At 36.8% G+C, this 27,991-nt stretch overlaps 2 protein-coding genes across 3 annotated transcripts in view; both read left to right on the forward strand.

Moving 5' to 3' along the window:
• Nucleotides 1-27,850, forward strand: LOC142344934 (uncharacterized). Its single transcript, XM_075397052.1, has 8 exons — nucleotides 1-632; nucleotides 712-841; nucleotides 16,924-17,020; nucleotides 17,089-17,255; nucleotides 21,270-21,633; nucleotides 22,133-22,157; nucleotides 23,620-23,932; nucleotides 26,967-27,850. Exons 1-8 carry the CDS (start codon nucleotides 502-504, stop codon nucleotides 27,714-27,716), a joined length of 1,977 nt encoding a protein of 658 aa, XP_075253167.1. The 5' UTR covers nucleotides 1-501; the 3' UTR covers nucleotides 27,717-27,850.
• LOC142341363 (uncharacterized) overlaps nucleotides 2,114-27,991 on the forward strand; it is a 513,659-nt gene continuing 487,781 nt past the window's right edge. For both annotated transcript variants that reach the window (XR_012759110.1, XM_075392294.1), the window contains exon 1: nucleotides 2,114-2,133. The gene's annotated coding sequence lies outside the window, so the exon portion shown is untranslated. The remainder of the gene's footprint in view (nucleotides 2,134-27,991) is intronic.

Below are 27,991 nucleotides of genomic sequence, written 5' to 3' on the forward strand. Positions count from 1 at the left end.
TAAAGAAAACGCACTTCCATTGATAGAAACCTATGAACACCAATATGGTAGAGTTTAAAGCAGATTATTCAAAATTCCAAAACAGAACCGAGAAATTCAGAGAGAACTTTTACTTTCGAACTGCCAAAGTTGCCAACAATCTGCCTGAAGAGATAGACTTTTCCCAGCCTTTGGGACTCAAAAGACGTATTCTGTCATTCATGGGGGACCGTCTGATGTTGAACTTCAACGAAAGAGGAGTTTGTACATGGACCATTTTCTGCGATTGCTCCTATTGCAGAAAATAGTGGAATCAAGACCAAAACTTCTATGGGAGCAATCCCCTCGGCTTGATGCCGAAAAGTCATAACAGCAACAACAACAAACCAAATTTTGTCAGTTAGCTCTATTAAGCCTATCTTTTAGTGGCCAATGCACGAAAGACGGTGTAATAACCGTGCTGCAGAATTGATGTGATGATAAAACGGAGAAAGAGCAATACATTTTTGCTGTCTAAGTACTATGGCTGCAGTGGAGTCGACAAGAAGTCTCGCAGGGCAAAAAGCTATCAAAATAGGAGTCCAATTGAAGTTTCTTGAGACTGAAGATAAACCTCGAGTCAAAGAGCTTTGTAAAAAGTTCTTTCCCATCGAGTAAGCTGATTATCAATTTTATTGTTCTAAAATATACTCTTGATCATAGAACGCTGGTTTGATTTACTAATTGTTTCAGCTATCCTGAGAAGTGGTACAACGATGTAACATCTGATAAAAAGTATTTTGCGTTATCTGCTGTATATCGAGGCTTAATAGTAGGCGTAATTATTGCTGAAGTCAAGCCCAGACATGCAGTAAATTCGGATGTGAGTATAATTCAGTTCCAGAAACAGTAAAAATTTTCCATTAACTTTGTTCTGTCCTCAGATCATTTTGACCTACATGGGCGAAAGCATTTAATTGCTCTCGAACGAAGTGTCAAACCAATTCCTGTAAGTGTGGATGTCTTTTTACAAAGCAAATGCGAGTATTGTTTTTTCATTGGTTTTTACTTATTTACTTTTTACTTGACGGACTTATGGTGATCTGCGGTGTTTAATCGGCCGAGTGTCAGTGAATCCTGATGTTAATTTCTATGCAGCGCTTGGAAACAAAAGTTTAGGCCAGTCTACTGAACAGAAGACATAATAAAAAAGAGTGGATTTTGTTCATGCATTATTCTGATAGCAAGAGCGCAAGTGACCTAGTTGTAAAAAATTGCTGCTGTATGGAATTTTTGATTCTCATGCGTCACCATTATGTGGGGAGGGGGGCTGTAATTGGAAAGCCGCCAGTTTTTTTTAGTTTTTGGCTCTGAAATCCACTGGCAAATGTAGTTGTACTCACCTATTTTTACAATCAAATGTGCGTTTGAGAGCATTTCCGGCCTTAGTTGCCTTTTAATTACTCTGAAACAAAGTTAAGCAATTATATATATGTACCGGAGTCTTTTTTATGCGATTTTAGGCTTGAGCAATCTCTTGCGGATTTCGACTTTTCGTCCTCAAAACACGTAACACACGTAGGGCTTTAAGTTCTTTTAGAGCTTTATGGCTCACTGAGTCCTAATATAATGATATGTAGGGTGGTTCTTAGTGTTGGACTGCCCTACCCTTCATAGCCCGCACTACACCTAATTTGTCCCATAACCCCCAAAACTTGCTCCACCCGTGCTCACAGCCCCAGTCGTTTGAGAGCAATTCGCCTGACTTAAATTGGTTTTTTACGCAATTTAAATCCTTTTTACAAATACTGCCGTTTAAGACGCTTTTTAAACACTTTTGCGTTTAGACACTTTTGTGTTCTTTTTATTTGCTCTCGAGCGATTATAATGGCGTTGCTGGTCTCTTGATGCCATTTTTTATAATACCGACGTTTCGTTTACTATTTCTTTTTTGTCGGACGGTTTTGTCTGACTTGTCCTCAAAAACGGATAAACGCATGAAGCTCGGAGTGCGTTGCATCGCTGAGCACCTCTTCGGCTGATAGACGCAGTGCAGTGATCAAGTGTGACATCTTTCCACTGCGCTAATACAAAGTCGCGAATGATCTGTCCCTGTTCAACAGCACTATGAAAAACGGTATAACTGGCCTAATTCTTGTGATAAACTTATTAAATAGGATATTGTATGCTGCATTGCCTATGTCGGCGATCTAACATCCTTGCTATATCTATCAGTATTCACAATGGTTTCAAAAAATGCAACGCTGAGTGCACTCATGAAGTCAATGGATGTTGATGCATCAATGAAGGAATTATTCAATGACTTGATAGATGATATTACCCATAAGGACCAGCGAATATCTCAACTCGCAGAGATGCGTCAAATGACTATTAAAGTCAATGAATTGGAGAGATACGAATCCAAAGATTGCTTGTTCTTCAAGAAGTTGCCCATTGGTGCAAATGGTTCATATCTAGCCGACATTGTTGCTTTTATCCGTGAAATGCTGCATGTCCAAATATGCGAAGAAGATCTGAAGGCTTGTCATCCATTAGGCCGAGGAGCTAACGGAAACTTTCTGAAAATCATTGCAAATTTTTTGTACAATGATCAGAAAGGCCGAGCCTGGAAACGAAAGCATTTCTCAAGAACTACAGAAATCCGGCCAACAACAAACCAGTGTTGATCCACGAAAGGATAACAAAGCTTGACATCGAGTTGAAACAAACCGCCGAAGAAGAGTGTCTGTATGGTACGACCCATAACAGCAACCTATGCTTCATAGTGTTCGAAATGGTGGCAGAGCTGCTCATGTTATCAACTCAATCTAAGACATCAGTGAACTAAGAAGCCATGTGGAGCGATCCAGAAGCTCGGTTTCCCACCAAAAACCAGCAATTAGTACGCCAATATTTCCGACATCCCACCCAATGCCAATGCTCAAAAACCTGGAAGTCCTATGTAATCACGAATACCGCCATTGAAAAGAAGCTTCAATCTTTCGCCTTGTTGTTCAGCTGATCGCTGAACTGAAATCCAGGTGGAATGACAGATGCTTTGATTGATTGTGATGAGATTAATGGCCGAATCGCCAAGCAAACTGTATTAGAGGACAATGTTGAGACATTTCAGACCAAATCGTCATCCGAAGAAGAGTAGCGCCAGCATCAACTTACTGAGGAACCTTGATCAAAATTTTGAAATGTTGCCCGTTAACATACCAAATACTTTCATTTGTGATAAAACTATTGATGTGTTCCTACTAATTTCTAGATCACTAAGAAATTACCATGAGAAACTTGAGATACTAGTAGATAACCTTGAGTCTCCACCTGCAATATTAGGAATTACCGAATCATGGTTGATTAATCCGGACCCTGCTACGTGCTACAGGATGCAATGTTATGAAACTGTTCTTTCAAAAACAAGGCAAGGAAAAGTGGGAGGTATAATGCTTCAATTTGCAAAAGAAATTGATCGAATTGAAGAGTTTCCATGTTCAGTAGAAGAAAATGTTTCGGTCGAAGTACGTATCAGTGGAAATACCCTGTTGCTTTTGGTCTTATACAACCCCCCACGATCAAATAAGTTGCATTTTCTTGCTCAGTGGGATCATGAATTAGAACAGCTCTCCCGTAGAAATAAAAAAGTCACTGTTATGGGTGATTTAAACATAGATATTCTCCGTGATGATCAAGTAACCAGAAGTTTTGTAGAGATAGTGAATTCTAATGGGTTTTCCGTGTAAAACTTTGAGCGGACTAGGGTTGCTACATCTAGTCAAACTTGCACTGATCAATTTCTAACGTCAGATATAATTTTTATTAGTAGCAAGGTGCATATAAACGCCACTGATTCTGAACATTACGCAGTAACCATTGGTAAAGCTTCAGAAAATGTTGTAGATTTCTCAAACATTTTCATTTTCTAAATTCAACTTGTCAATTGGAAGAGTTTTTTGCATGGGCTGAAACGACATCGCTAACAATGGATTATGCAAATGGGTTAAAAATTGACTTCTTGTTTGACCAGTTTCGCTATAAATTCTTACTAGTGAACAAAGCTTATCCATTGAAAAATAGGGTGTCTAAAAGAACCAATGGATCGCTAATAGAATCAAAAATCTTTTGACTATGTGAAACAAAAGTCAAAAGACAAGGAAAATATCAGAAGGTTGGCCAGTTTTCGGAAAGCTAGAGAGGAAGTTGAATTAAGGGGCGAAAAAGGAACATTACTATAAGATATAGTAACTAATATAACTCAATCGAAGACATCAATGAACTAAAAAGCCATGTGGAGCGATCCAGAAGCTCGTTTTCCCACCAAAAACCAGCTATTACTACGCCAATTTTCCCGACATCCCACTCAATGCCAATGCTCAAAAAACCTCCTGGTGTTCAACCTGGCAGTCCTATGTCATCACGAATACCACCATTGAAAAGAAGCTTCAACAATCTTTCGCCTGTTTGTGAAAACGAAGAAGTACGTGAGCTGATCGCTGAACTGAAGTCCAGGAAGAATGACAAATATGCTTTGATTGACTGTGATAAGATTAATGGCCGAATCGCCAAATGCCAAGTAAACTTTATTAGAGGACAATGTTGAGACATTTCAGACCAAGTCATCATCAGAAGATGATTAGCGCCAGCACCAACCTACTGAGGAACCTTGATCAAAATTTTGAATTGTTGCCCGTAATATACCAAATACTTTCATTTGTGATAAAACTATTGATGTGATCCTACTAAATTCTAGATCACTAAAAAAACACCATGAGAAACTTGAGATACTAGTAGATAACCTTGTCTCCACCTGCAATATTAGGTATTACTGAATCATGGTTGATTAATCCGGACCTTGCTACGTGCTACATGGCAAGGAAAAGTGGGCGGTATATTGCTTCAATTTGCAAAAGAAATTGATCGAATTGAAGAGCTATGTTCAGTAGACGAAAATGTTCTGGTTGAAGTACATATCAGTGGAATTACCCTGTTCCTTTTGATCTTCTACAACCCCACACGATCAAATAAGTTGCTTATTCTTGCTCAGTTGCATCATGAATTAGAACAGCTCTCCCGTAGAAATAAAAAAGTCACTGTAATGGGTGATTACAACATAGATATTCTCCGTAATGATCAAGTAACCAGTTTTGTAGAGATAGTGAATTTATTGGGTTTTCCGTGACAAACTTTGAGCCGACCAGGGTTGCTACATCTAGCCAAACTTGCACTGATCCTTTTCTAGCGCCAGATATAATTTTTATTAGTGGCAAGGTGCATAAAAACGCCAATTCTTCTGACCATTACGCAGTAACCATTGGTATAGCTTTAGAAAATGTAGTAGATTTATCAAACATTTTCATTTTCTAAATTCAACTTGTCAATTAGAAGAGTTTTTGCATGAGCTGAAACGACATTGCTAAAAATGGATTATGCAAATGAGTTGAAAGTTGACTTCTTGTTTGACCAGTTTCACTATAAAATCTTACAAGAAGTGAACAAAGCTTATCCATCGAAAAATAGAGTCTAAAAGAAACTCTACTGTGGCAAACCAATGGATCGCTAATGGAATCAAAAATCTTGTGACTAAGTGAAATAAAAGCCAAAAGACAAGGAAAATATCAGGAGGTTGGCCAATTTGCGGAAGGCTAGAGCCGAAGTTGAATTATGGGGCGAAAAAGGAACATAACTATAAGATATTCAAAAATTGCATCGGAGACTCAAGGTCGACATTTAAGTTTTTAAATGAATTAAAAGGCACCACCCCTAATCACAACACAATTAAAACAATTAGAAACGAAAATGATGAGCTGCTAGTGGCAGCTGATGACATTGCTGATTCAATGAACGCATACTTCGCTGGAATTGGCAAAAAAATACAGGCGTCCGTTCCTGTAATACTAGCAATCTCAAAGCAACATTGAAAAGTGCAGACAAAAGCATTTGGATCCTTTTTCCTTGAAAGAAGTCGACGAAATAAACAGAATTTGGATAGCAAAAGTTTTAGCGGCGTCGATGAGCTGAGTTATGTATTCATTAAATCTGTTCACCCGTTCGTGGTCCTCATTTAGTCAAATAACGAATGCTTCTTTTATTAAGGGTTATTTCCTGAATATACTCAAAAACGTGAAAATAATAACTCTGCATAAGGATGGTACCAGAGACCAATCAAATAACTATAGACGAATTGCACTATTGAATACTTGAAAACCGGGTTTACAACTTCTAGAGAGAGAACTGTTTGAAAACCAACTTTCCTGTTTGAAAACCAATTTGGATTCCGTAAAAAACACAGCACAGTGGATGCTATCGCAAAGTTCACGGAATCAGTCCGCTGCCTGGACAAAAGAACATTAGTTTGTTCATTTTTCTGGATCTTCGCAAAGCATTTGATTCTCTTGATCATGATGTTTTATTGACTAAGCTTCAATTTTATGAAACAAATCTTAAATTTTGGCTGTAGATAAAAAATTTTCTGAAAAATCAAAATCAATGTGTTGCATTAATTGGAGTTGCTTTATCTTTTCTAAACGTTTAATGTGGTGTACCTCAGGGATCAATCTTGGGCCCTCTTTTGTTCGCAATCTACATAACGATCTGCCTCAATCTTGTAAACATTTGAAAGTTGTTCTTTTTGCAGATGATACCAACATAACAGCTGTTGGTCAATCAAAAGCCATAATCCAGCAGAATCTTAATCGTCTTGCATCCTGGTTGCAAGTGAATAAACTCTTTGAATACAGACAAAACTTATCAAATCAACATTAAATCAGCTTAAAGTTCAACGGACTAAGAGATAGTTTTAGCCTACCCGGCTCAGTAATGAAAACTCAACTAGTTACAAGTACCTTGGTGTTTTCTTAGATAGCAAGTTGTCGTTTAATGCTCGCATTAGTTTGGCGGTAGAGAATCTAAGTAAGCAGTGTGGAACTTTATAAAAACTGCGACACTACGTGCCTCGTGGAGTTCTGTTAGATTTTTCTCCTCAGATGTTCAGTCTATTGTTCAATAAGTTTTACTCATTAAAGGAGGAGTGAGTTTCAGCTCACTGGAGCCATCATTAATGCTACAGCCGAGAATACTGCGTGTTATGTTTTTAGGAGAAATATAAATACGTTAGAAGATGTCACAAGAGATGTTAAATTTCTTAGAGTACATGAACTTCACATCTATGAACTCTTGAAGTTTGTTTTACGATCAGTTTATATTTTGCATGGTGATAATGAGCTAAACAGCTGGTTTTCGTTAGTAGATGCTCACGCATGCAACACACAGATCAGCTAAATCTTTTAAAAAGTACCGAAGGCCAAATCTAAAGTTAATCGGTTCTCATTACTGCACAGATGCTGCAAGTTATAAAGTATATTAGTCGATAACGAAGTGTTGATGAGTTGCTATGATAACCCTGCTTTCGTTTTTACTGATTTAATGGATAGAATTCGGGATTCATATATTTTATTCAACGATGAACTCCTCAAAAAATATTTGAGCTGTAGCCCAAGGTGGGACCCCTTTTAGTGGTGCCCGTGACACAATGACAGGATGCAGCAAAACCCAGTCTGAAATTTTGATACAAAACCCAGAGTCTCAAATTTCGATGATAAACTGGACTGAGATTGAAAAACCGTGCAAATGTGTTTGAAATTCTGACAAGGAAAAACTAAAAGGCTGATTAATTTTCAGACTGATTAAGAGTTGAACAATTCCGCTTGTATTTTTTTTATTGAAAACGGCCGTGCCAGCTAAAAAGCCAGCTCTCTGACCGTGAGAAAACGTTCAGTTTGGCACTTCCTATTTATTCATAGTTATAACTGCAATAATAATAATTGTATAATGATAATACTTGTATAATAAGAATTCTAGCTGCGATAGCTGAGTGGAACTGGTTTTTGTCTTCTCTTGGTTGTTTATTTTGTCAGAGTTTTTGCAGGTAGATTATAGGGATTATTTTTTTTTGACTTAATTGATTCAGTTCAAAGCTAATGCTTTCTATGACTCCCGACAAAATTTTTTGAGAATTATCTTTTTTTTGGAAAGTTTTTATAGTTCAGTTTGTTATCTTATCTGTTGATCTAATTATTGACAGGTACGTGGCTTGCCAAGGATGCCTAACTTTTCTTATTAATTGTTCCAGGTCATAGCTTGCTTGCTGTCACTCATACTCTGTTCGTTTTCAAAAAATTTTAGTGGCTTTGAGTTTTGCTGGTATTTGTTGAACTTATTGCAATCTCATCCCTTAATCGTAATAAGTGCTATCAAACGAACTTGTTGCAATTATAATAGTCCTGTTGGTCTTTCTCAATGCGATTTTTTGCTTGACCGTTTTCCCGTCTAACCCGTAACGACTTTTCGTCCTCAAAAACAGGATAAACAGATAATGCCCAGCGGGTATTTAGTATTCGTAGAGCCCTTCAGCTCAAACTGTTTTTGAGACTATAGCTATGGTGTTAAGGGCCCTTTTTATAGGTTAAAGCCCCCCCCCCCAATGTGGACCCTCCACTATTGCTCCACCACCGAGCTGTTGCCCCCCCCACACTGATGCCCCATCCCCATAAGCCCCGCCCGTTGCACCCCCCCCCAACCACCACCACCAACACTGCACCGTGGCCAGCTATTGATGAAGAACCGCTCGCTAAAAACGCGCATTTCATACTAATTTTCACAATTTTCAAATGTTTTGAAAATTTTTGTCATATTGTGATTTATCAGCCCAAGGTTTCAAAAAACCTCTAGGGCATGATAATAGGTTAGTGCATAGTTTCTAGTGGTAATGGAATGGTTTCAACTTTTTTTGACATTTATTTGTCGTTTTCTAGTCTCTTTTTGACCCGGGGCTAGAAAACCTCCTTAACGTTTTGATAATAAGTTATTCAAAATTTTTTATTGGTCCTAGAATAGTTCTCAAATTTTAATATCACAAATTTAGCAATTTTGATAAAGCTTGCAGTTTTTTGAAAATTTTTGTCCTTTTTAATGTTTTTCCCGCCTCACGAGCCAAATAAACTCCTCTACGGTTTGAAAATAGGTTACTCTATAGTTTTTAGATGTAATGGAATGTTTTCAAGCTTTCAAAATCACGAAATTTAGCGTTTTTTGACAAAACTTTCAATTTTTTTCTTTTCCCTTTTATTGTCATTATTCAGGTTTCTTCAGCCTCAGGGGTCAAAAAACCTCCATAATGGTTTGATAATAAATTACTGAAAATTGTTTTTGGCCATGAATTTCTTTTCAACTTTTAAATATCAGAAATTTAAGCAGTTTAAACTTGCAATTTGTTTCAAGTTTTTTTTTGAAATTTTTTGTCATTTAGAATTCTCCAGCCCCAAGAGCCACACACTTCCTCTAGGTTTTGATAAAATTTATTGCATAGTTTTTTTAGATGTAATCGTATGTTTTTCAAGATTTTAATATCACGAATTTATTTGAGTACTAACGAGGCTAGAAAACTAAAAGTTGACGAGTCGAATCCCATCATGGAAAATATTCCTAGCTCTCTCTCTCTCTCTTTCTCTCTCTCTCTCTCTCTGTCTCTCCCTCTATGTGTCGGTTGGGTTTCCTTCTCTTTCTCGCTCACGTTTTATTTCACACACTCTCTCTCCGTAACTCTTTGTTGGTGCCACACTTCAGCTGATGTTATGTGGCGTGATGTCATCTATTATCCTCCTTAACGCTGAATTATAATGGAAATGTTTTATCATAAATGACTTAACTAGCTCTCAAACGCAGGTTTTAGCAAATATATTAATCCTGTTTGTCTTGTTGATGCAATTTTTTTGCTGGGCTGATTTTTGTCTGGCCCATTTGATTTTTCGTCCTGAGAAACCTAAGTTTTCTTAGAGCCTTTCAGCTCAATAGTCTCCAAGTATGCGATTCACAGAAAATGTTTTGGAGACTTGTACTTATGGTGTGTAGAAATTGATCCCCCACGGACTCACATCAGTCCCCCCAATCCACTGTTGCACCCCTGCCCCGCTGCCGTGCACCCCGCTGCGCTCACGTCACGCCCCTTTAATTAAACTAAAACTAGCCTCACTAAACTGTGGCTACCTACTGCAACGCCAACCGCTCGCCAGTCGTTTGAGAGCAATTCGCCCAACGTTAGTCGGTTATGTTTAATGTTATATTTTATCGGTTGATAAGAGGGATAAGGGAATCTAATTAGTCACTTGCGTTCATAATAGTCATTTTATGATTTCAACAAGTTATCAAGTTGAGGTTAATTTTTTAAGTCTGGTTGTTTTCCTTATGGTCTTATCGCTTGGTCTCAGAAGCAACAATGCTAATAAGCCGTGCAATGCGGAGTAATGTTGGTCGATGTATTCGCTTTGAGTTTTAACTAACATATTAATTGACTGATACAATTTTTTTCAAAGTTAAAATGAATATGTATCTTGTCTTCATTTGTCTTTCTGTTGTCTTTTTTCAGCCATTAGAACAACTAAAAGGTATGTCATGTCTTCACGAAGTTTTGTGACATGCCATGGTTAAGGATTTTGGCATGTAGTTATGAGGTTCTCCTGCTTTGACGCCACTGGCTTTCTAAGATATTCTGGTTTTTGCCATTACTTCCCACAAAGTTCTTGTATTGTGCACCCTTTGTAACGATGAGTAAGTCAATATTTTTATAAAGTGGTGTAATTCTTTGTGATTCTGTAAACAGTAACTTTTGGATAACGAATTTTTTTTATTGTTTTCAGATGTTTTAGTTCATTTTGCGCATATAGGGTCATGTACTATGATTTTCAGGTCATTTGTTAGATGAATTTTTTGGGTTGTAATTGAGGTATTGTCCTGCTGTCTTTTCTTAGTTCATTTTCTCTTTTTTCCCGTTTTACATAAGTCACTACTTTCACCTTTTGACTTCTGACTTAACATCACCCACTGTTTGATCTGGAATTTAAAATGATTTAAGCAATTTTACGTGAATACAGTGAAAATCAGTCAGCGAAATAAATTTTTCTGTATTTTGTATAACCGTTTTGATCCTGAAGTCGGGAAGTGAGGTTATGGCGGCTATTTTACGGCAATATTCTGCTATGTTTTCTGATGGTGTATAGATTAAGCAACTAAAGGCCGTATTGTCAATGACAGGCGAGCTAAAGCCAACCGCTCGCCGGTCATTTAACAGAAGTTCGCGTGAAGTTAGTCGGTTATGTTTTTCATAGTACTGAAGGTTGTATTCCTTGGTATGTCCAATTTGTGGTCACACAACTTGCTGCTCTCAATGATTTTTGCTTGCTCTGTCAATTAAAGGTTTTTTGTGAGCGACTTATGCAAACTTTTGAAAGCATTTCAATCATGAGGTAACCTCGTTGAAATAATATTAATGCTAAATTAAAATTTAAATAACTTGCTTGTTTTTAGCAAATTTTAACCAGCGTAATTTTGGTCGTTTCCTTCATAATAGAGTTATGATCATCTTATTTTTTTCTGAGGCTATTTATCATTACTGACCAACGAAACTTTTTAAGTCTTGCAGTTTGGCTACGTGACAGAACTCCAGAGACAAAAATGGTTTTAAATTTTTTTTAACTGCAAAATCCGGAATCTTTTAAAATTTTGCACTTATCACTTTTTCTATTTGATTTAATTACTGACAAGGCGAGGAAAATAAAAATTGCGGAGTCGAATCCCATCATGGAAAATATTCCTAGCTCTCTTTCTCTCTCTCTCTCTCTCTGTCGGTTGGAGTTTCCTTCCTTCTCTTTCTCGTTCACGTTTTACCTCACACCCTCTTTCCTTAACTCTTTTTGCTGGTGCCGCACTTCAGCTGCTATTATGTGGCGTGCTGTCATCTATTATCCTCCTTAACTCTGAGTTATGATATAAATGTTTTATCATAAATGACTTAACTAGCTCACAAACGCAGGTTTAAGCAAATATTAATCCTGTTTGTCTTTTTGATGCAATTTTTGCTGGTCCGATTTTTTCTGGCCCATTTGCTTTTTCGTCCTCAGAAACCGGATAAAGAGGTAGCGCCCGGTGGACATTAAATTCCCTTAGAGCCTTTCAGCTCAATATTCTCCAAGTATGCGATTCACAGAAACTGTTTTGGAGACTTGTACTTATGGTGTGTGGAAATTGATCCCCGACCCACCGACTCACATCAGTCGCCTCAATCCACTGTTGCACTTCCCCCCTCCCCCGCTGCGGTGCACCCCCGCTGCGCTCACGTCACGCCCCTTCAATTAAACTAAAACTAGCCTCACTAAACTGTGGCTACATACTACAACGCCAACCGTTTGAGAGCAATTCGCCCAACGTTAGTCGATTATGTTTAATATTATATTTTACCGTTTGATAAGAGGGATAAGGGAATTTAATTAGTCACTTGATTTCATAGCAGTCATTTTATGATTTCAACAACTTATGAAGTCGAGATTGATTTTTTATGTTTTGTTTTTTTTCCTTATGGTCTTATCGCTTTGTCTCAGAAGCGACAATGCTAATAAGCCTTGCAATGCGGAGGAATGTTGGTCAATGTTTTCGCGTTGAGTTTTAACTAGCATATTAATTGACTGAGATACTATTTATTTTCAAAAAGTTTAATTGAATATGTATCTTGTCTTCATTTGTTTTTCTGTTGTCTTTTTTCAGCCATTAGAACAGCTAAAAGGTATTTAATTTCTTCACGAAGTTTTGTGACATGCCATGGTTAAGGATTTCGGCATGTAGTTATGAGGTTCTCCTGGTTTGACGCCACTGGCTTTAAAAGATTTTATGGTTTTTGTGCGACGAAATTTTTTGACTTCCCATTTATTCATAGTTGTAATTTTCATAATAATAATTGTATAATGATAATACTTGTATAATAAGAATTCTAGCTGCGATAGCTGAGTGGAACTGTTTTTGGGCTTCTCTTGGTTTTTGATTTTGTCAGAGTTTTGCAGGCGGGTTATAGGGATTATTTTTTGTTGGATTTAATTGATTCAGTTCAAAGCTAATGCTCTCTATTTTTGAGAATTATCATTTTTTGGAAAGTTTTTATAGTTCAGTTTGTTATCGGATCTGTTGATCTACTTATTGACAAGTATCATGGCTTGCCAAGGATGCCTAACTAATCTAATTCAATGTTCCGGTTCATAGCTTGCTTGCTGTCACTCATACGCTGTTCGTTTCCGAATTGCTGTCAAACGAAGTTTGTTGCAATTATTTTAGTCCTGTTGATATTTTTCAATGCGATTTTTCGCTTGACCGATTTTCCGTCTAACCCGTATAACTTTATGTCCTCCAAAACAGGATAAACAGGTAATGCCCAGCGGGCATTAAGTATTCTTAGAGCCTTTCAGCTCTATTTCAACTCAAACTGTTTTGGAGACATAGCTATGGTGTGAAGGGCCCTTTTTATAGGTTAAAGACCCTCCTACCAACGTTGACCCTCCACTATTGCTCCACCACCGAGCTGTTGCCCCCCCCCACACTGATGCCCCATCCCCTTAAGCCCCGCCCGTTGCAACCCCCCCCCCCCCCACCACCACCACCACCAACACTGCACCGTGGCCAGCTATTGATGAACAACCGCTCGCTAAAAACGCGCATTTTATACTAAGTTTCACAATTTTCAAATGTTTTGAAAATTTTTGTCATATTTTGAGATTTATCAGCCCTAGGTTTCAAAGAACCTCCTCTAGGGCCTGATAATAGGTTAGTGCAAAGTTTCTAGTAATGGAATAGTTTCAATTTTTTAACATCACGAATTTTAGTATGTTTCTTACAAAGCGTGTAATTTTTTGACATTTATTTTTCCTTATTCAAGTCTTTTGTCGACCCGGGGCCAGAAAACCTCCTTAACGTTTTGATAATAAGTTATTCAAAATTTTTTATTGGTCCTAGAATAGTTCTCAACTTTTTAATATCACAAATTTTAGCAATTTTGATAAAGCTTGCAGTTTTTTGAAAATTTTTGTCCTTTTTAATGTTTTTCCAGCCTCACGAGCCAAATAAACTCCTCTACGGTTTGAAAATAGGTTACTCTATAGTTTCTAGATGTAATGGAATGTTTTTCAAGATTTTAAAATCACGAATTTTAGCGTTTTTTGACAAAACTTTCAATTTTTTTATTTTCACATTTACTGTCATTATTCAGATTTTATCAGCCTCAGGGGTCAAAAAACCTCCATAATGGTTTGATTATAATTTACTGAAAATTGTTTTAGGCCATGGATTTCTTTTCCACTTTTAAATTTTAGAAATTTTAGCAATTTTTTTAAACTTGAAATTTGTTTTTTGAAGTTTTTGAAATTTTTTGTCATTTAGAATTCTTCAGCCCCAAGAGCCACAAACTTCCTCTAGTTTTTGATAATAGGTTATTGCATAGTTTTTTAGATTTAATCGTATGTTTTTCAAGATTTTAATATCAGGAATTTATTCAAATACAAGGCTAGAAAACTAAAAGTTGACGAGTCGAATCCCATCGTAGAAAATGTTCCTAGCTCTCTCTCGCTCTCTCTCTCTCTCTGTGTGTGTGTGTATGTGTGTGTGTGTGTGTGTCGGTTGGGTTTCCTTCCTTATCTTTCTCGCTCACGTTTATTTTCACACTCTCTTTCCTTAACTCTTTTTGCTGGTGCCGCACTTCAGATGCTGTTATGTGGCGTGATGTCATCAATTATCCTCCTTAATGCTGAATTATAATGGAAATGTTTTATCATAAATGACTTAACTAGTTCTCAAACGCAAGTCTTAGCAAATATATTAATCCTGTTTGTCTTTTTGATGCAATTTTTGCTGGGCCGCTTTTTGTGTGGCACATTTGCTTTTTCGTCCTCAGAAACCGGATAAAGAGATAGCGCCCAGTGGGCATTAATTTCTCTTAGAGCCTTTCAGCTCAATAGTCTCCAAGTGTGCGATTCACAGAAACTGTTTTGGAGACTTGTACTTATGGTGTATAGAAATTGATCCCACACCCCACCCACCGACTCACATCAGTCCCCACAATCCACTGTTGCACCGCCCCCCTCCCGCGCTGCGGTGCACCCCCGCTGCGCTCACGTCACGCCCCTTCAGTTAAACTAAAACTAGCCTCACTAAACTGTGGCTACCTACTGCAACGCCAACCGCTCGTCAGTCGTTTGAGAGCAATTCGCCCAACGTTAGTCGGTTATGTTTAATATTATATTTTATCGGTTAATAAGAGGGATAAGGGAATCTAATTAGTCACTTGAGTTCATAGCAGTCATTTTATGATTTCAACAAGTTATCAAGTTGAGGTTGATTTTTAAGTTGATTTTTGTTGTTTTCCTTATGGTCTTATCGCTTTGTATCAGAAGCGACAATGCAATAAGCCTTGCAATGCGGAGTGATGTTGGTCAATGTTTTCTTTTTGAGTTTTAACTAACATATTAATTGAATGAGATATAATTTATTTTCAAAAAGTTTAAATGAATATGTATCTTGTCTTCATTTGTTTTTCTGTTGTCTTTTTTCATCCATTAGAACAGCTAAAAGGTATTTAATGTCTTCACAAAGTTTTGTGACATGCCATGGTTAAGGATTTTGGCATGTAGTTATGAGGTTCTCCTGGTTTGACGCCACTGGCTTTCAAAGATATTCTGGTTTTTGTCATTGCTTCCCACAAGGTTGTTGTTTTGTATACCCATTGTAACGATGAGTATGTCAATTTTTATATAAAGTTATGGACTTTTTTGAATGTCTTATTTTGATGCTGCTGTAAAAATGAATTTCAGGTCAATTTTTTGGGTTGTAATTGAGGACTTGTCCTGCTGTGTTTTCTTAGTTCATTTTCACCTTTTTCCCGTTTTACATAAGTCACTACCTTCACCTTTGACTTCTGACTTTACTTCACTCACTGTTTGATGTGGAATTTAAAATGCTTTAAGCAATTATACGCGATTACTGTGACAGTCAATAAGCGGAATCAATTTTTCTATATTTTGTCTAACCGTTTTGATGCTGAAGTCGGGAAGTGAGGTTATGGCGGCTATTTTACGGCAATATTCCTGCTATGTTTTCTGATGGTGTATAGATTAAGCAACTAAAGGCCGTATTGTCAACGACAGGCGAGCTAAAGCCAACCCCTCGCCGGTCATTTAACAGCAGTTCGCGTGAAGTTAGTCGGTTATGTTTTTCACAGTACTGAAGGTTTTATTCCTTGGTATGTCCAATTTGTGGTCACACAACTTGCTGCTCTCATAATGATTTTTGCTTGCTCTGTCAATTAAAGGTTTTTTTGTGAGCGACTTATGCAAACTTTTGAAAGCATTTCAATCCTGAGCTACGCTCGTTGAACTAATATTAATGCTAAATTGAAATTTTAATAAACTGCTTGTTTTTAGCAAATTTTAATCAGCACAATTTTGGTCGTTTCTTTTGATTTAACTATCAATAGATGCAAAATCATCTTAGTTTTTTTCGGAGTAGCTAGCAAACCTACGTACATGAAAAATACAGATTGCAGTTTCACAGTTACGTAAAATTTGTTTAACTTGATTAAGTTTTGAATTGTAACTTTAACAGCTTTATGATCACCTTGAAGATTTCACATCGTACTCACCTTAGTGCTCAGTATGTTCATAACAAACGAATTATAGCAAGAATTTAACAGTACTGTTCGTCCGGAAGTAGAATAGCGGTCTTCATTTAATGCAATTTTTTGTGCTACTTAATTTTCTTCTCTTTTTTCTGTTGACCACCGATTTTTTGCGACTTTTCTTCTTGAGAAGTGGAATGAACTGGTGAAGACAGGGTATTAGGTCTCTGAATAGTTCTATAAGAGCCTGCACTAATCTCTAAGTGTGTAAAGTTTGATCCCCAGCACAACACCTCACTCTGTACGCCCACCCCCTCCCACTTCTCCCCTTACCTCGGGCATTAAAGGTGGGCTCCCTAAGATCAAGCTAGCGACTACTAATGCCAACCCCTGGCCATTCTTTGTAGAGAAATTCGTGCGATGCTAGATGTTAGTTTAGTAGTCTGTGTGAGTAATGAAGCATTTGCTTTCTTTTCCAGGATGCAGACATACTCGCCTCAAACAGTGCCCCTGATAGTAAAGTCGCATATCTTTTAAGCCTTGGAGTACTCGACGAGTATCGTGAAAATGGAATTGGTGAGTTAGTCGTATTTTCCTTCAAAATTCTGCTTTGTTTGGGTTATTCTGTAACAAGAAACGATTAGGTTCTCTTCTCATGGACAGTCTGATAACAGAAGTGAAGGGGAAGGACAAGTCATGCATCAAAGCAGTGTATCTACACGTCTTATGCTCAAACATCAGAGCTATCCAATTTTACGAAAGGAGGGATTTCGTCTTGCACAAGCGTATATCCGGGTACTACAATATAAATGTAAGTTCTCAGTTACTTGAAAATAAACTAATTAAGATTGAGAAATGTAAGAGCAATCACGCCTTTAATTTGCTTTCATTGTAATCAAACTAATTGAATTTTGCAAGCAAATCTTGATTTGAAATAATTATATGCAATGTGAATGACCTCCCAGAGAGGGAGATGGTTAATAAAAGACGTTCGATAACGGGTTCGATAACGTTCGTTGGATTATGGATCTTTTCTTCTAGCACCCCCATCCCTATATAGCCGTCATTTTAGCACCTCCCAAAATATAAGTTTTTGCGAATTGTAAGCGCGATATTTGCATTTCATTGAAACAAAAGTGTCCAAGCAGATTGAAGGCGCTTGTAGAATACTTTCCTTACAAAATTTTAAAATCGAACCTTTATTGTAGACGATAACACCAAAAATGATATAATAGAGAAAATTTTATTGATGCTTACGTTATATGCAACAAATTTTTGTTGAAAAACGTAATACCTTCAAACCGGCGCTAGTAAAAATGTCAGAGGTAACAAAATATAGAAATTTTTATTGCTGGCCAATTACAATTGAGAAAATAGGAATATTGTTTTCTGATGGCTGATTGCTCATTAAATTTTCCATGTTTCAAAATAGGATATGAATGTTAACGTCAAATTGCGCAGAAATCGCGATAAACCGAAATAGAAAAATTATAAGTTTTTTTTTGCGGGGGGGGGGGGGGGGGGAAACTGGTCTCACGTTCGGTTGTGATAGATTCAAATCAAGTCCCTCGGGCCACTGATGCATGACCATGGCCCCTATGACATGCCCAGTTGCTGTAAAAATTATAATCTTGCATTAGGCTATGTCCAATTTAGGCTAATTGAACGCATAAAGGTAGTGTTTCAAATTTCTCAACCAGTCACATTCGTTGAAATTTCTACATTTTGGTACGTCTATTTGTTAAGACGTCACATTTCAAACCATAGCTATGCTAGCTTTTAATAAATGCATATTGTTCATGGTGACGTCTTAAATAGACCTACCAAAATGAAGAATTTTCAACGAATGCGATTGGCTGAGAAATTTAAAACACTACCGTTATGCGTTCAATTAGCCTAAATTGGACATAGCCTATTTCTAGATTATATTTTTACAGCATCTGGCCATGCGGCGCGGGCCATGGCCATGCCTCAGTGGCCCGTAGGACTTGATATGATCTATCACAGCCGAACGTGAGACGAGTTTCCCCCGGAAAAAAAACATTTCTCTTTCGGCTTATCTCGAATTCTGAGCAATTTACGTTAACTTTCATATCCTATTTTACAACATGGAGAATTTGTTGAGCAATCAGCCAATCATAAAACAATATTTTCATTTTCTCAATTGGGATTGGCCAGCAATAAAATTTCTATTTTTTGGTACGTCTGCCATTTTCACTAGCGCCACTGTTCATATATGTTCATGTATAAACTGGCTTAACTTTAGCAGTATGTTTAAACATGTGTAAATTGGAAGTGCAAAACTAAGCAGGTGGGGGCTAGTGGAAAAGATCGTGGATTATATGGTTTACTTTGATGTAAAGAAATCTTGAAATAGTACCAGTCCAATTAAAAGTTGGTGGAGAGTATTCTCAGAAGATCTGATCTTACTAAAAATTTAAAACCCCTAAAAGTTTTTAATTATAGCTGCGAAGCTGTAGGCTGAGTGGAGCAATATTGCGGTGCTCTTGGTTTTTTTTCGTCGTCTGACGCTCTTTTTTCGTTTTAGATTTGTTCACACCTCAAAGCTGGAAAGTCAAATTTTCTTAATGACTTCTTCATCTCACTAACTGTTTTTGCGCGCGTGACGTCATTTGTAACTCTCTCTAACAAAAGTTTTTTGCGTGATTAGATTTTGATCATAAGTGACTTACCTCACTCAATAAAATGACATTTGCACTTTGAAATTTAAGTTCATTTTGATTTAGTTTAAGATCAAAGGAACTCATATGTGTAATAAGGGTCCCTAATGAAAAGGCTTCTTCGCGATGAATTTTGACAAGCTTTATTAATTTATCGTTTAATTTTTTTAAAGCTTTTTGAGCGGCGCTGATAACTTTTTCAACTTATATCTGTATCTGTTTCTATCTCTATCATACGGCACGCAAATCTATTCTTTCGCAGCTATTCTGGCAATCTGCCGGCTATGTTCTCAAAGGCTATTTGAATCCCCCGAATGTTTGAGATCCTTTAGTGGTTATTATCGAAGAACCCTTTTTTAAACGTAACGCTAGGTAAGTTTATGCAAATTCGATTGGATTTAAGCAGTACTGGGTTGTCAGTGCAGAACTGGTCTTAAAGCTATTAAAACAAGATTTTCGAACCAATTGGCTGGTTTTCGCTCTAAGAGATCAGAAACATAGATGAAATGAATTTATGCCGCCGTCAGCCTCTGATAGGCCTATTACTCGAAGAGTATTGAAGAAGTCCTTTTTTTTAAATCAATTTAATTGGAGCGAATTTTGAAGCAGGAAATGAAACACGTAAAAAAATTTTGGAGTGATTTTGTTGCTGAACAAAATGAAGAGTGGAGCGAAAAGAGTGGCTTTTTGTTCATATAGCTGTTTTCTTGAAAGCTAGAAATAGGTGTGAAAAAAATCTGTAAGCGTGCGAAATTTTTTGTTCACGTGCGGCAATTTTAAAGCAGTTTTGTTTTCAATTTTTTTTGGTTGAGGTTTGGTTATGATTTTGTTTTAATTTTAGGCTGGTTTTGGTAGTCGTTTGAAGGTTTCTAGAATTTCATATGAATTTAATGCTAATTCGGAGGTTTTTCATGTATTTTGCTGATTTTTCGGCTAATTTTTTGCAATTTTTTGACAATTGTTTTGTTTTACTGCCTCAAATGAGAATTGAAAAAAGATTCTTATTACTTGAGCAGTTTTTTAGGTAACAATTGGTTACAGTTTTGAGAATATGAAGCATTTTTTTGTTGAGAAATATGACAAAAATGGCGAAAATTGAAACTATTTTTCTTAATTTTTTTGCAGTTTTTTTCTGTTTCTAGAGAAGTTTCGTGGCCTATTATGAATTGCCTTTTGTTTTGCGAGAATCTGGATACTAGTGACTGAAAGGAATTTTTCTTCGGATAAATGTGCGTTTGTAATATTAAAAAATTTGTTAACTTTTTCCAGTTTTTTAGTCCAAGTTGTTTGTAAGAGCTTATTTTTTTCATGATTTGATTTCAGGTATTTTAAAAAAGTTCTAATAAGTGGTTTTAGTAGGTACTAGTTGTTTTGATGAAGTAATTTTGCCAGAGATTACTATTTCGGGACCTCAATTTATGACAAATATTGGTCAGATTTTTTAAATCATAATTAAACAGATTTGATTTTCTTGTTTTTACTTTGTTTTGTTTCAAGATAATCATAAATTAGTTGAGGCACGTTTTGTCTGATGAGTAGTTGAATGGCGTTTAAATGGATTTCCACTTCGAGTCGCTTCCTGAATTCTTCCGGCTGTTTTTTATTCGCTTTACCTTTTGGTCACGTTTTTCGCGTTTGACTTCTGACATACTCCACTCACTGTTGCAATTGAATGGATTCTAAATTCTTTCACGCATTGAATTACACAATATAGTGAATACGGTCAATGTTATAAGAGCGAAATCAAAAGAAACGGGATAAACCGATAAAAGATAAAGCCCGGTAATTAAGTCATAGTGCATTAGGTTATCAAAGTTCATTAGAGCGATTGCTAGCTGATATTAGTATGAAGCTTAATACCCTTCAGTTTAGAAGCTGAAGTTAGTAAGGTTTAGAATCTAACTGCAACTGCACAGTGAATTAGAACAATTTTTGAAACTTTTTTGAAAATTTTCGGGCAATCTGCAGGCTGTTTAAAATTTTCCTGAAATTCAGTAAATTTTCATTTGGTTTTATTTGTTTCTCTAATGCCTTGTGCGATGATCTCTTCATTCACTTGATTATTGCGCTATTTGTTTTTCGAATTGTCTTAACAACTCATACAGCGCGATAACCTCTGGTTTGCAACTTACTTAGCTTTTTAGAATAAAATTGAGGATGGTTTCTGCTATGTGAGATATATCAATGGAGGTCAGCCGCCTTGGTCTGTGACTGAATACATGAAACACGTGACCAGCATGCTGACCAAGTTCAACAGCTGCAGCACAAGTCATCATCATTACCACTCGAGAGACAAGGAACCCTCAAGTAAAGCTTCCAAAGCCACTAGTACGGCACAGACACCTTTTGCTGCTCCATTGCCAACCTCTGTTCACAGCTACACTAGCATCGTTTTGAACAAATTGCCTAAACTGTTGCCCTCAGGCTTACCAAAAATATCATCAATCTTCTCACATATTGGCTCACCTGTAAAAGGTGCTTCTGTCCAACCGGATCAGGTAAATTTTAGTAATGGCTTATTAATTGCTCTCGAACGAAGTTTGAAGCAATTATTGTGAACGTGTTGGTCTTTATGCAAATTTTTCGCTTGACCATTTTTGTGCTTTTGTTGTAGAACATTCTGTGACTTCTCAAGTGACTGTTTCAAGCTTCACTTCTTCATTTTGAGTGATCTCAATTGCTCTCATTCTGAAATAAAATTTTTTGCTAATATAAAAGTCATATTATAAAAAATTCTAATCTACATCCCTAAATTAAATTGCCCCGGTCTGTCTTTCGAGAGCAATTCAACCGGCGTTAGTCACTTATGTTTATAGCTGGGAAGCTGTTAGCTGAGCGGAGCTATACTGCGGTTTAGGTGTAGTGTATCGAAATTTGTAATTTTGGTTTATAGCCGCCGTTAGCCTCTCAACGGCTATTATTTAGGCGCTCTCCCCTTTTTTTTACTATTCGAAGAAGAGTATTGGTTTTCTTGATGTTTTTTTTACCGGAAGTACTATTTGTTCAGACGGCGTTTTAACCGAAAATCGAAAGTGAGTAAAAATGGCATGTGAACTATTTTTTCTGAGCCAGAGAAATTTGTTGATCTTGCGCTGCGTTCAGTGAATGATTTTTATACTATGAAAAGAGTTTTTGGAAGAATGGTGGATATAGTTTAACGTTTTTAGCCGTTTTTTTGTCGTATTGGCTGTTTTTTTGTACTTTGGTTTTTTTGTGAAATTAATTTTTAGTCAATACTGCATTATCGACACTCTGGAATTGATACCACAGTGTTATTGAAAGCCTAAAAATGCGTTTCAAGTGTAAAATGCAAACATATTTCTCAATTCTTTAGTTAATTTTTCCTTTTTTTCATTGATTTCTGCATTTTTGGATCTTTAAGCGGACTTCTTTCGAAACACTGGTGAGCATAGCAACTTCACTTTTATAACACTTGCATTGAATGCCTCTTTTTTGGCGTTAGGTTTTTTGGTTTTTTTCTAAAAATGTACACATGCTAATCCGATTTTGTAAGTTTTTGTCCAATTTTTCCCCAGTTTTTTTGTTTTTACTTGGTTTTCATTATTAAATATATTTTTTGGCATCTTCAGGGACTCTAATTTCCTGTTTTGAGTTATGTTTTGACGTTGAGTTTCTGAAGTTCAAAGAAATTGGTATGTGCAATTTGAAATTTCTTTTCAGAGTTTTTTTAAAGGTTTTGAATCTTGAATGTTTTGAATGTTTATTTGCTTTCAAACGAAGTTTGTAGCAATTGTATTAGTCCTGTCGGTCTTTTTATGTGATTTTGCGCTTGACCAATTTTTCGTCTGGCGCATTTGACTTTTCGTCCTCAAAAACGGGATAACAGGTAGCTCGCAGTGGGCATTGAATGCTCTTAGAGCCTTTCAGCTCACTTGTCGGCAAATATGCGATTCACAGAATATGTTTTGGAGACTTATACTTATGGTGCGAAGGGCGGTTCTTAGAGATTTTAATTAGTTGTTTAATAGCCGCACAGCGATAGCTGGGGCTATTATTGGCCTTCTCATGGTTTTTTTTGTTTCGTCGTCATGATTTTTGTTACGACAATATGACGTCACAGCCACTTTTTGTTCATTCGTTCATGCAATTTCAACTGAATTGCATGTGTGACGTCATTTTTCGCTCTTAGTGGAGCGAGTTTTTTCATGCGCGTGATTAAATTTTTGGTCACACTGGAGTTACTCACTCTCAAAATTGACTTCCTCACTTTGAAATTGACTTTTATTTACTTTAATTCAAAGAGATAAGGTCAAATGGGTGTGTGTCACTCTAAATGAAGGTTATTTGAGATCAGCTAATAGAGGCAGCAATAAATTATACAGATTTTTAATCAAAAAATAACAGATCAGCCTTCACTGAAAAGACGAATTTTTTTGGTCTGTCTTTACTGTTTTTTTAGACTGCCGATCTACGAATCTATTGCGGCTATTTTCTGGCAATCTGCCTGCTATGTTTAAAATTTTATTGATTTAGGCCTATTTCTGAAACAAGGCCTATTACTGAATACATGAAACACGTGACCAGCATGCTGACCAAGTTCAACAGCTGCAGCACAAGTCATCATCATTACCACTCGAGAGACAAGGAACCCTCAAGTAAAGCTTCCAAAGTCACTAGTACGGCACAGACACCTTTTGCTGCTCCATTGCCAACCTCTGTTCACAGCTACACTAGCATCGTTTTGAACAAATTGCCTAAACTGTTGCCCTCAGGCTTACCAAAAATATCATCAATCTTCTCACATATTGGCTCACCTGTAAAAGGTGCTTCTGTCCAACCGGATCAGGTAAATTTTAGTAATGGCTTATTAATTGCTCTCGAACGAAGTTTGAAGCAATTATTGTGAACGTGTTGGTCTTTATGCAAATTTTTCGCTTGACCACTTTTGCGCTTTTGTTGTAGAACATTCTGTGACTTCTCAAGTGACTGTTTCAAGCTTCACTTCTTCATTTTGAGTGATCTCAATTGCTCTCATTCTGAAATAAAATTTTTTGCTAATATAAAAGTCATATTATAAAAAATTCTAATCTACATCCCTAAATTAAATTGCCCCGGTCTGTCTTTCGAGAGCAATTCAACCGGCGTTAGTCACTTATGTTTATAGCTGGGAAGCTGTTAGCTGAGCCGAGCTATACTGCGGTTTAGGTAGAGTGTATCGAAATTTGTAATTTTGGTTAATAGCCGCCGTTAGCCTCTCAACGGCTATTATTAAGGCGCTCTCCTTTTTTTACGATTCGAAGAAGAGTATTGGTTTTCTTGATGTTTTTTTACCGGAAGTACTATTTGTTCAGACGGCGTTTTAACCGAAAATCGAAACTGAGTAATAATGGCATGTGAACTATTTTTTCTGAGCCAGAGAAATTTGTTGATCTTGCGCTGCGTTCAGTGAATGATTTTTAGACTTTGAAAAGAGTTTTTGGAAGAATGGTGGATATAGTTTAACGTTTTTAGCCGTTTTTTCGTCGTATTGGCTGTTTTTTTGTACTTTGGTTTTTTTGTGAAAATAATTTTTAGTCAATACTGCATTATCTACACTCTGGAATTGATACCACAGTGTTATTGAGAGCCTAAAAATGCATTTCAAGTGTAAAATGCAAACATATTTCTCAATTCTTTAGTTAATTTTTCCTTTTTTTCATTGATTTCTGCAATTTTGGATCTTTAAGCGGACTTCTTTCGAAACACTGGTGAGTATAGCAACTTCACTTTTAATGCTCTTGCATTGAATGCCTCTGTTTAGCGTTAAGTTTTTCGGTTTTTTTTCTAAAAATGTACACATGCTAATCCGATTTTGTAAGTTTTTGTCCAATTTTTCCCCAGTTTTTTTTGTTTTTACTTGGTTTTCATTATTAAATATATTTTTTGGCATCTTCAGGGACTCTAATTTCCTGTTTTGAGTTATGTTTTGACGTTGAGTTTCTGAAGTTCAAAGAAATTGGCATGTGCAATTTGAAATTTTTTTTCAGAGTTTTTTTAAAGGTTTTGAATCTTGAATGTTTTGAATGTTTATTTGCTTTCAAACGAAGTTTGTAGCAATTGTATTAGTCCTGTCGGTCTTTTTATGTGATTTTGCGCTTGACCAATTTTTCGTCTGGCGCATTTGACTTTTCGTCCTCAAAAACGGGATAACAGGTAGCTCGCAGTGGGCATTGAATGCTCTTAGAGCCTTTCAGCTCACTTGTCGGCAAATATGCGATTCACAGAATATGTTTTGGAGACTTATACTTATGGTGCGAAGGGCGGTTCTTAGAGATTTTAATTAGTTGTTTAATAGCCGCACAGCGATAGCTGGGGCTATTATTGGCCTTCTCTTGGTTTTTTTTTATTTCGTCGTCATGATTTTTGTTACGACCATATGACGTCACAGCCACTTTTTGTTCATTCGTTCATGCAATTTCAACTGAATTGCATGTGTGACGTCATTTTTCGCTCTTAGTGGAGCGAGGTTTTTCATGCGCGTGATTAAATTTTTGGTCACACTGGACTTACTCACTCTGAAAATTGACTTCCTCACTTTGAAATTGACTTTTATTTACTTTAATTCAAAGAGATAAGGTCAAATGGGTGTGTGTCACTCTAAATGAAGGTTATTTGAGATCAGCTAATAGAGGCAGCAATAAATTATGCAGATTTTTAATCAAAATATAACAGATCAGCCTTCACTGAAAAGACGAATTTTTTTGGTCTGTCTTTTTTACTGTTTTTTTAGACTGCCGATCTAAGAATCTATTGCGGCTATTTTCTGGCAATCTGCCTGCTATGTTTAAAATTTTATTGATTTAGGCCTATTTCTTAGATTTTTTTTCATTTTTTGATTTCCAATTTCATTTAATATAATGCAGCACTGAGAATTTGTTGAAATTGTGTTTAAACGTTTTTACTTATTTTTACTTTCTGCAAATATTCCTGTGGGCTCAGTTCTGGTTAATAAACGATTTCTCGCTTTTGAGTATTATTCTTTTCCTTTTGTCTTTTTAATTATTTTTTGCAATAGTTCGAACTCATTTGGTCTACGATATAACATCTCCAACTAGAGAGAAGTCTATTATTTTTGTCTGAATTGCTGTGACTCCTAAAACAAAAAATGTGTGTTCTTGAGTCCTAATTTTAAGTAATCTTCTTTGAGAAAATCAGTTTATTCTAAGAGTGTTATCTGCCTCCTGCTTTCACAATGTGTCTTGGGTCACAGAGTTGATTGCGGAGTTCTACTTCCTGAATTCTAAGAAACCAAGTTGTTTTGTGATAATTTCTAGCCGTGTCCGTTGTTTGAGCCTATCAGTATTTGACCATCCTTTGAATTTTGGCCATTTTTCAACGTTACCAAATGTTTTCAATAATATAAAATTTAACGTTATCAAAGAGTTTTTAGAAAACATTGGCTTATATTTTAATCTGTGTTTTCTGTATTGTTGCTGTATAATCTGATAATTGTTTTTATTATAACTGGTTCCAATGATGTCAATGCTCAAGAATAACGTCTTGACCGAAGCAGTTGATAAGTCTACAATCATATTTTGTTGAAGCGATTGGTTTCTAAAGAAAATGAAGAACAAAAACAAGTTTAAACGGTAGTTACAATTTAACCAAAATAAACGCAAAGAGCACTTTGTCCTGTTATCATACGCGTTAAAGTATAGACTATGGTAAAAACTTATTTGGGCAAGTGTTATAGATCCCTGATCGTCATATTTCCGTCTAGCAATTTAATATGTTGGTAATGTTAATATTTCATAATTTACAAAAGAACTTTTCTGAGTAACTGCAACGCTGTTTGTCGGCACACCACAGTCTCCACATCACCTTGTTACTTCACGTTTCAGACTGAAGGTGAAGAAGAACAGAATAAGAAATCGCCTTCGCCATTAAGCAGCAACTATTCCTCTACTGAGGAAGGTCCGCTTGATGTTGAGAAGAAAGAGGAAGTAGAGACGGAAGCCACTGGGGCAGTTGGTTCCTCTGTACGTCTCAATGCATGGGAGACTCCCGTGGAAGCTAACGCACAGGGAAATACTGAGGAGTTCTCACTGGCACATCTGGCGTCTTCTCTTTCTAGCTCTGAAGAGTTCCACGATAGCATGTCATCACTGTCGCAACTTCACTCGCTACATGATCACGACGAAGTTAGTGACTCTCTCACTGAAAGTGACTTTTTACATGTACCCGTCACGCGACTTACCACAACCATTTTTGACGACTCGAGAGAGCAGACGCATAACAAGCATTCCTCAAGTATCAAGATACCAAATGCAGTCAAGCAGAACCCAGTTAGCTCGCTTATATCGTCGACTATCAATCAGAAGTTGAAAATTAAAGCACCTTTTCACGCGCACAATCATAAATCAGGGCATCACAGCTCTAAGAACCAATCAACAGGAGGATTAATGAGTAAGCAGCAGAACAACAGTATGTCAAGTGGCTGGTCCACGACTAAAAAGGCCGTCAGGGTCAAGAGTGCTCTCACCAAAAGCTTAGCTAGGATCAAACCCGCCTCCTCAACCTACTTAGACGACGAGGAGGTTCTCAACAGTAGTTCTGGTAGCGAACAGGGCGATTGTGGCATCAGAGTATAGGACAATCTGCTACGAACAGATGCTGTTGTGGAATAATTAATGACTTCAAAACTTTTTTTAAATGCCTTTTTAATTGAGCATTTGAGTGTAGTTAAGTACCAATTTAGACTAGTTAATTAAAAGTTAAAAGTTTGCGGTTTTACCTTATTTAGTACCTAACTAGAAGTGTTAAGGCGATAGAAATTGAAGTATGCAGAATTTCCAGTTACCGAAAATTTGTTAACAACACATTGATTGTGCGCCGTCATTAATTGCCGCGAAGCGATAGCTTGGGC

The sequence above is a fragment of the Convolutriloba macropyga genome, chromosome 1 (genome assembly GCF_964194025.1).
Source record: "Convolutriloba macropyga chromosome 1, txConMacr16.3, whole genome shotgun sequence".
Classification (NCBI taxonomy): domain Eukaryota; kingdom Metazoa; phylum Xenacoelomorpha; order Acoela; family Convolutidae; genus Convolutriloba; species Convolutriloba macropyga.